The 10,502-nt window shown below is 43.1% G+C and overlaps 1 protein-coding gene across 1 annotated transcript; it reads left to right on the forward strand.

The window, feature by feature from the left end:
• The first annotated feature begins 1,920 nt into the window (after positions 1 to 1,920).
• On the forward strand, positions 1,921 to 4,198 carry LOC133534141 (uncharacterized). Its single transcript, XM_061873228.1, has one exon. The coding sequence runs from the start codon at positions 1,921 to 1,923 to the stop codon at positions 3,670 to 3,672; it is 1,752 nt and encodes a 583-aa protein (XP_061729212.1). The 3' UTR covers positions 3,673 to 4,198.
• Positions 4,199 to 10,502: the final 6,304 nt, after the last annotated feature.

Raw genomic sequence — 10,502 nt, forward strand, 5'->3', positions numbered from 1 at the left:
TAACCTAACCTAACCTAACCTAACCTAACCTAACCTAACCTAACCTAACCTAACCTAACCTAACCTAACCTAACCTAACCTAACCTAACCTAACCTAACCTAACCTAACCTAACCTAACCTAACCTAACATAACCTAACCTACCCTAACCTAACCTAACCTAACCTAACCTAACCTAACCTAACCTAACCTAACCTAACCTAACCTAACCTAACCTAACCTAACCTAACCTAACCTAACCTAACCTAACCTAACCTAACCTAACCTAACCTAACCTAACCTAACCTAACCTAACCTAACCTAACCTAACCTAACCTAACCTAACCTAACCTAACCTAACCTAACCTAACCTAACCTAACCTAACCTAACCTAACCTAACCTAACCTAACCTAACCTTACCTAACCTAACCTAACCTAACCTAACCTAACCTAACCTAACCTAACCTAACCTAACCTAACCTTACCTAACCTAACCTAACCTAACCTAACCTAACCTAACCTAACCTAACCTAACCTAACCTAACCTAACCTAACCTTACCTAACCTAACCTAACCTAACCTAACCTAACCTAACCTAACCTAACCTAACCTAACCTAACCTAACCTAACCTAACCTAACCTAACCTAACCTAACCTAACCTAACCTAACCTAACCTAACCTAACCTAACCTAACCTAACCTAACCTAACCTAACCTAACCTAACCTAACCTAACCTAACCTAACCTAACCTAACCTAACCTAACCTAACCTAACCTAACCTAACCTAACCTAACCTAACCTAACCTAACCTAACCTAACCTAACCTAACCTAACCTAACCTAACCTAACCTAACCTAACCTAACCTAACCTAACCTAACCTAACCTAACCTAACCTAACCTAACCTAACCTAACCTAACCTAACCTAACCTAACCTAACCTAACCTAACCTAACCTAACCTAACCTAACCTAACCTAACCTAACCTAACCTAACCTAACCTAACCTAACCTAACCTAACCTAACCTAACCTAACCTAACCTAACCTAACCTAACCTAACCTAACCTAACCTAACCTAACCTAACCTAACCAAGCTTTTTAAAAGTGACTATACTTCCACCTAGAATTTTCAAATTTTGAACATAGATAGAGATAATTTTTCCCCATCTTTTGGTACTATCCCCACTTTTCCCCCCCCTTCCGTTCTCGAGATATTCAATTTTTTCTATTTTTCTCAAAATTTCACTTCTTTAAAAATTCATAACTCTTTTCTCCTTCTACATATCAACGCCGTTTTTTCATTGCAGCACTCCGCTTACTAAAGCGCATCTTTTGACATATAAATTATAATTTTCCGACAACTTTTCCTAAACAAAACTATAAATTTTCTAAATTTTTTCCTAGTTTCACTTAAAAATTTTAATAAAACTCCCCATAACTTCCTATCCCACCAGTAGATTTTTATCATCTTTTCACTCTTGTGAATCAAAAAATTTATTCTTTCGTTCTACATTTCAAGTTTTCCTTACCATCCCCCCCCCCCAAAAAATTTTCCTAACTTGCAAATTTTCGAAATGGTTTTTCGCTCCCCAGTGAAAAAACGCTTGCGGTCCTCTGCGCAGGACCAGCAGAATGCACAAGAGGAGCCGCAGCGAACACACCAGGAGCAGGAAGCGACTCCTCAGGCTCACATAGAGATTCCCCGGGTTCATGAAGATGACACAAATACCGCTGCATCAAATATCAGCGAGGTAAGCCTCATCGACCTGGACCCGCAAGAGCTGGAATGTCATATATCGGACGCGACCTTCTCGCTTGGACGTGCTGGAGAGGCAGAAGATAGGAATGAGCCTGCCGGCGCTTGCATGCCGGCGGTTTGCGTTTGGTATTGACAACTCTGGCGAGATGGAACCACTTCGCCTTAGCCAAGAATCGCCAAATATGACTACAACAGGGCCGAATGTGAATCACAAGACCGGCAACCAACCTGACACCACCACTGAAACCGACATTGGTAATCTAGCTGCATTCTTGCAGCGCCTGCAGCCACAACAGCAGCGGCAGCCGCGGCCTCAGCAACAACCGCTGCCGCAGCCGCAGCCGCAAACACTGCCGCTGTCACAGTCGCAGCAGCCGCTGCAAGAATCGCAAACACAGACCCTGACACAGACGCAGACCGGCAAGACCAAAGCCAAGAGCTCCAAAAAGCTCAAGATCGAAAACCAGATCGAGATTGGAGCATATGCGTCGGAAGTGGTAGATATTGATACCTTCTTCTCTGTCGTTGGCCACCTGGCCAGATTTACTAATAAGGCGGTCAATGAGGAGAAGAGTGTAAATAGGGCAAATAAAGATGCCATCACGAGAGCATCGCTCGAAATCACACTGGCTCTAGATAAAATGAGGCATATAATGAGATATGACATTCAACCATCCAAAGTGCGTGAAATTCGCCAGGTGATTGAGGACGCTAGAAGCCCACCTCCAACTAGAAGCCAGTCCCGACTTTCTGCTGCTGTGATATCTCCGGCAAGAACAGAAAGTGTCGAGGGACACGGCAGGATGAATGGGACAGGAGACACGGAATTTCTGCATGGGATCAATCAGAAACTGGACGAATTACCAAAGACAAAAGAACTGGCTCGAATAATCAAGGAAACCATCCGTCACGAGCTGGATGAAATAAAAGATCATCTTCAGAAACTCCCAGCCCGCGCTGAAATCGGCGAACAAAAAAGGCTAAAAGACCTAGTGGACAAAGAGGATGAAAGCAAAGAAACCGATGACGGGGACTTTGTCGAGGTAGTCAGCAAAAACGCAAGAAAGAAGGCTCGTGCGCTAGCTAAAGTGCAAAACAGAACTGACACCTCGGCCGCGCTCCCCGCTGTTGCGACACAGATGACACCACCCAAGACAACGAAGGGAGAAAGAAACACCAACAACACTGTGAACACCAGCTACGCTGTAGTATTAGAATCACTGGACCCTCGCAAAGAAAGTAAGGAGGCATTGCAGGAGGTCCAGGAGAAGGTTGACCTGGTTGAGCTGGGTGTAGGAATTAAGGGCCTGCGGCACACCAAGACAAATAAAGTTGTCATACAGTGCGAGACTGAGGAGGACAGAGTTGTACTCAGCACCGCCATTAAAAATAAAACCACAGGCGTCACAGTTGGGGTTCCGCAACTCAGGAACCCATGTGTAAAAATAATCGGAGTTATTAAGGATAACGCAGGTGAACGCTCAGTGGATGCCCTGGTAAAACAGAATCCCAAAATCATGACCGGCATTAGAGAAGAAGACAGGCAAATAAGACACATACGCAGTGTTAAAGGGCGCAACGATCTTCTGAGAAATGTTGTAGTAGAGGTTAGCCCACAATTGTATAACAGATTAATTGAACAGAAAGTGAAGATTGGCTACCAATCTGTCCCCGTGGTCGATCAGTCACCGGTCATGCAATGTTATAATTGCATGGGCTACGGTCACCGTGCTGCCAACTGCACAGCAAGTAGCAAATGCGGGCGCTGTGCAGAGGAACACGCCACACGCAACTGTCCTAAAGCTTCCTCGGCGGAGTGCTGCACAAACTGTCGTGGGAGCGACGGTGATCACAGCCATCCTGCATACAGCCAAGACTGCCCGGAATGGATCAAGTGGGACCGGTTAGCGAGAATGTCCATCCGGTACTGCTAAGGGCCTCCCTGCAGGAAACACAAAAGGCAACCAACACATATCTGTTATGCAATGCAATTTGGGCAAAGGACATAATGCCATGCAAGAGATGTTGCAAAGCCTCAAAGAAAATGAGTTTGACGTTGTCTGTATGTCGGAGCCATTTGTGAGCAACAACAAAACACTGGTCACTTATATTGAGGGGTATGACATCTACCAGCACTCTGACAACAGTAACCGAACAAAAGCATGTATTGCAGTTAGGAAAAAATTAGGCAGCTACATTGGACTCACACAATACACAACTAAGAATTTCGCGGTGATAGAATTAACACCAGCCAGTAACAACAATAACAATAACAAAAAGCTGCTCATCTCCTCAATCTATGTTGAACCAGGAGAGGATCCCTCTAACACGATGACGCACCTGGAGCAGTTCCTCCAACAAAATCCAAACAGGGAACACATCGTGTGCGGGGACCTTAACGGATGGCATACCGCATGGGGCTCTGTTAAAAATAATGACCGAGGGAGAACTGTGTATGATTTAGCTGTACACTATGACCTAATTAGCTGTAATGTGGGTAACGAACCCACATTTGAGACCACTACGCATGGACATGATCGTAGCTCAATAGTTGACCTTACCTTTGCAACTCCCCATACAGCAAGCAATATCCTTAACTGGAGAGTCAATCACAAACTCATACCATCGTCGGACCACCACGGAATTGAATTCTTAATCAAATCAAATTTAACAAGAAATAACAAGAAAAAGTCAAACTCCACATATAAATATAACACTGACAGAACTAATTGGGACAATTTTAGAACTAAATTAAAAGAAAATATAGAAAGAAGTAACTTGCATATAATAAATATTGACGAACTGAACAAGACAGGACTAGACAAATACATAAATACTATGACTGGTGTAATACAAAAAACATGTGACGCGACCCTAACACTCAAAGCACCCCACCACAAGATTCCGTGGTGGACCGAGGAGCTGACCACTATGAAGAAAAAAGTCATATTTCTACATCACAGACTGAGAGATCTCAAACGCAGCAAAAAGACCTCACTAATATCCTAAAAGAACTAAGCGAAGCCAGAGGGGAGTATGCTAATAAAATCCGAACCACCTCGTCCGAGCACTTTAGGGAATTCTGCAATCGACAGGGCAAAGACGACGTATGGTCCGTTACCAATCGTTTATTAAAAAGTGCGCCACAACCGCAGCCGCCAGCAACCCTGAAAAGAGATAACGGTACTTACACCACATCGATCTTGAACACCGCTGAAATGCTCGCTGAGAAGTTCTTCCCTGACGACACCGCAGCCGATGACAGCCCGCACCACCTGCAAATAAGAACACTTATTAATAACAATAACATACAACCAGAAATAGTAAATAATGAACAACCATTCACAACACATGAAATATCCGATATAATTAAGAATATGAGCCCAAAAAGAGCACCAGGCGTAGACAATCTCACAGCTGATATCTGCAAAAATTACATAGAATGTTACCCAGAAGCCATAACTAAGTTATATAATAGATGCCTCTCACTCAATTACTTTCCCATTTGCTGGAAAACAGCATATATAAAAACAATACCCAAACCTAACAAACTAAACTACACAGAAATATCAGCTTACCGACCCATTGGTCTAATCAACGTATTTGGGAAAATTCTAGAAAAACTCATTGCGTCACGCCTAACGTATCACATGATAACAAACAATGCTTGCAGCAACAAACAATTTGGATTTAAGGAGCAATGCTCCACTACCGACGCCCTCAGCAGCGCAATAAATAAACTAAAACAAAGCAAAAATGCCAAAAAACTAGTCGTTGCAATTTCACTTGACATTGCCGGCGCTTTTGATAATGCATGGTGGCCCGCACTTCTCAAAAGGCTGACAGAGATTAACTGCCCTAATAACATCCTTCACACCATACGTAGTTACCTAACTGATAGGAAAGTCACACTTAATTACTCTGATACCACTGTCACGAAGGTGCAAACCAGGGGATGCGTCCAAGGCTCAGTCCTTGGACCCATCTTCTGGAACACTATTGTAGATACCCTTCTAGAACACAACCCTACAGATGACAATCACATACAGGCTTATGCAGACGATATTCTACTGATCTGTTCTGGGAATAACATACAGGAACTAGAAGATAATGCAAATGGCCTTCTGGAAACAGTCTTTAATTGGGGTTTAAACAATAAGCTCAAATTCGGACCAGAGAAAACTAAGATGATTTCGAATACACCCAAAGCTAAAGCGGCGAAAATATTTATGAACCATACACTTATCCCATTTGATAATCAGTTTAAATTTCTCGGAGTCATTATAGACCAGCACTTAAATTTTGTTCAGCACGTAGAATACATCATAAAAAAGGCACAGGCAATCTATAAAAGGCTATGTATATTCGTAAAACCTACCTGGGGCGTACATGCTGCTAACATAAATACTATTTACAGGCAGGTGATCGAGCCTATCATCACTTATGCAGCCGAAATTTGGGGGCAAGCAACCAATTACAAAAAGGTCCGCGATTCTCTCCTTAGCTTGCAACGTGGGTTTGCCATTAAAATACTCCACGGCTTCAGAACTCTTCCTACAATTCCATCAATTGTATTGGCGGGATTAACACCCCTACCCGAAAAAGTCATAGAGGTGGCGTCTACAGAAACGGTCAAACGTACGCAAATGACTAACTACTTGCCTAGTGATATCAGTTATGACAAACGCGCTGCGGTTACTGAGTTATTACATCCTGCTCGGCGCCCCAACATAGAGCTACACGACATAAACAACCTTGATGACCTCGAACCCTACTACTCCACTGACATGCACCGTATATATACAGATGGCAGTAAGCATGATGGAGTGGTGGGGGCGGCGGTTATCATTCACTACCCAAATGGTCGGAGTACACGAACAAAACTTAAGCTGCATAATAGCTGCACCGTGTTCCAGGCCGAGTGCTTGGCAATAAAAGAGGCATGTAGTATGTGCCACGCGCTCGGACTGGAACAAGCAACCATCTTTTTCCGACTCAAAGGCTGCGTTGCATGAAATATCCAATCGTAACAGTACTAACGCAACAATCAACAGCGCACACAAGTCCATAGTAGCCATCAGAGAACAGGGACGAACCATTCAGTTTTGCTGGATAAAGGCGCATGTGGGCCTCCTCGGCAATGAGGAGGCAGACATGACTGCCAAAGCTGCAGCCTCCCAACACAAAACACCAGATTATGCGAAATTCCCTTTGTCATACCATAAACGAAACCACAGAGTAGAAGCAGCCAAAGCAATAGACAGAACGTATCAAAACAGCACAACCGGAGTACACCTAAAACAATGGCTACCTACCTTGGAACACATAAATAAATTCAGACAACATTTCGAACTTACATTTCAAATGACCCAAATGCTCACTGGCCATGGGTATAACAAAACATACTTAAAAAGGTTCCACATCATTGATTCCAATGAATGCCCTTGCGATGACGTCACTCCGCAAACCATGAGACATCTTCTGGAACAATGCCCGCGGTACCAGAACTCACGCATCAACCACGAAGTACTCTGTAACATAAACAACATAGAGCCATATAACATAGATCAAATAACACAGAAAGAAGCAACAATCGAATCTTTTAAAAAGCTAACCAATCATATAGTAAATACACTGAAAAGTTCAACAATACCTAATAAACAGCATTACCTACATATAGTAAATAAATATACAGCATAAATTTTTACCGTACAACGAGATAAATATTAAAGGTTACCCGTATCCTTAGCGGGAACCAAACATCTGATTGAAGTCCAACGGTCGCCCGTATCCCTCGCGAGGGCCGTTGGAACTACTTATAGTTTTAACACAAAAAAAAAAAAAAAAAAAAACCTAACCTAACCTAACCTAACCTAACCTAACCTAACCCGCCGTGTGGTGCCGGCGTCAGAATAGCACCACCCCATCTCGTCCCGTGGGTGTCGTAGAAGGCGACTAAGGGAAAACCGACGGATGGGCAGCAGCGTCCGTCGTGTATTGTATTAACACCTACTGCGGTCCCAATACGTAATCTCAACCCAAACTAGCAAACCAAACCCCCATCTTTCAAACAAACCCTTATATTCTTTATCTTGCCGTATGGTGCCGGCGTTAGAATAGCACCACCCCATCTCGTCCCGTGGGTGTCGTAAAAGGCGACTAAGGGAAAACCGGCGGACGGGCAGCAGCGTCCGTTGGGTGCCTTTATCTATCTATCTTCACTGCGGTCCCTCCAACCACAACCAATCTAAACTATCTAAATAACAACTATTCTCTATCCAACAACCAAACCAAACCAAAATTCCAAACTAACCAAACCAAACTAAATTTCACTATATAATAACATAACTTTCACAAACAAAAATCTAAAATTAATCGCAAAAAACCAACTTAACCTAACAAATCTCAACCTGGGCCCATGGCCGCCCGTACTGAATGCGGGGGACCATGGGTCCATCGAAATCATAACAATAAAGCCGGGTCTTCAACTCGAGCATCATCATCGCTACTGACTGATGGTGATGCCGGACCCGGCATCGCATAAAACATACCAGCTTTTCGCATATGTCACCACGGACACAGGGTCGCCCGTATCCCTAGCGAGGGCCCTGTGTCTACAAATGACACTATAAAACCTTTAAAAAAAAAAAAAAAAAAAAAAAACCTAACCTAACCTAACCTAACCTAACCTAACCTAACCTAACCTAACCTAACCTAACCTAACCTAACCTAACCTAACCTAACCTAACCTAACCTAACCTAACCTAACCTAACCTAACCTAACCTAACCTAACCAAGCTTTCGCAAATACACTTAAAATATCCGCATTCACCCCATTTTCGGAACATAAGCTCTCCTAATTTCTCCGCATCTTTTAAGACTATCCCGACCTCCGGGACTCTTCTAGTTCCGGAGATATTCCCATTTTCCCCTTTTTTGCTCAATACTTCAAAATCTTCAAATTTCAAAAATTCGTAACTTTCTTTCTATCACTCCGATTTTCCTCATCTTTGTATCTATCGTCTCTAAATAATTTACTCTTTCCTATCGTTATCAGTTTTTGTAATTTTATTTAACCTTTCCTAACAAAATTTTCAAAATTCACTTTTTGGCATATAAAATTTTTACTTCAAAATTTCATAACTTATTTTTGGTTTACGCTAAATTATTTCCGTTTTCTGTCTTGAATAGACATTAATCACCGTCATCTTTTTCATCTGCTGGACAACCTTGCTGACGTCTAGTTGCCAAGTAATTTAATTTTCTTCATCGTAGATTTTCGAATCATTTGTTTTTATATTATAAAAATTTGTTTTTAAATTTGTTTTGTCATCAAATAATATCATAGTAATTTCATCATCATTAATTGTGTAATTTCTAACTTAACTAACTAAATATAAAATAGAAAATAGTAGATTTTAAATAAAAATGAGTACTGAGAGCCTTAATCTTAACATGGAAGACTTTGATCAGCTCTACACCTCACCGCTGGGCGCGATTGCTCAGCGAGCGCGTACACCGTCGACAGAGCGCGGTGCTAACATCCATCCGGTGCTGGAGCTGATTGATGAGCTTGCCGGCGACCTTGAACAGGAATCGCGAATCATTCTTGAGAACCTTGAGACCACACACAACCAATCGCAGCGTCACGGTAGAAAACAAAAGGCAAATCAAGACCGCGGCGAAAAACGTTACGTCCATATTTGCGAGTTACGCGAGGCAAATGCGTGCGCAAATCAGGACAATCTTAAATGCAACACCCACCCCCACAGACCAGTCGTCTAAAGGGGTCCAAACAGACTCTGACGATGGTCTACGGGCGCAGGCAGCGGACGTCGTAGCGACTGTCCAGACAGAGCTGAACCTAATTCGTGAGGAGCAGAAGGCCCTCAACGATTTAGTTAAAAACGCACTAAGTGGAGCTGAGTCGGGCAGCCCCACACCACAAAGTCGTCCAACATACAGCGACAAAGTAAAAGCTGTAGCAACACCTAAAAACAACGTCGCACTGGTAGCGACGATTGAAAATTCACAGTCGACTGCTGAGGCAATGGGCACCATTCGAGGCAAGATCTCATTCAAAACAAAAGATTACGCACCTACAAAAATCAAACCACTTAGTAACAACAAAGTTAGAATCGAATTCGAAAACAAAACTCAGCGGGACGAAACATTGCACAGGCTGAACACCAACAACATTAAAGCTGAGCCGGCCAGGACCCTTACACCGATGGTCATTCTGAAGGGGATCCACAAGGATACCGTGAAGGACGAACTTGTCGACATAATCTCCTCTCAGAACCCATCGGTGGGGGCCACCCTGAGCGAACGAACATAAGCTCCAGCTATGTTTCGTCACTAACAACCGCAATAAGAACCTCTACAACGCGGTTCTTAGGTGCCCACCTGCAACATGGAGAGTGATCATGCAACTCGGGAAGGCTCAACATAGAGCATCAGCGTATACACGCTGAAGAGCACTCTCCATTTAAACAGTGCCTTGGATGTCTGCAGTTTGGACACACACGCGTCCACTGCAAGGCAGTAGTTAAACCTTGTTCACACTGCGCCGACCATTCTCACAATTTCAAAAACTGCCCGAATCGCAACATCATCCCAAAATGCTATAATTGCAATAACCACAACCAAAAATATAAAACCCATCATGACACAAACCACACCGCAGTAAGCAACAATTGTCCACGCCTTGCTGCAGCAAAGAAAAATATTGAAGAAAGGATCAGCTATGATTAAGCAATTCATG

This window comes from Cydia pomonella, unplaced genomic scaffold (genome assembly GCF_033807575.1).
Source record: "Cydia pomonella isolate Wapato2018A unplaced genomic scaffold, ilCydPomo1 PGA_scaffold_61, whole genome shotgun sequence".
In the NCBI taxonomy this organism is placed as follows: Eukaryota; Metazoa; Arthropoda; class Insecta; order Lepidoptera; family Tortricidae; genus Cydia; species Cydia pomonella.

Bases quoted from the DNA above. Each gene is read 5' to 3' on its own strand.
- LOC133534141 (XM_061873228.1), top strand. From the start codon at position 1,921: ATGACTACAACAGGGCCGAATGTGAATCACAAGACCGGCAACCAACCT.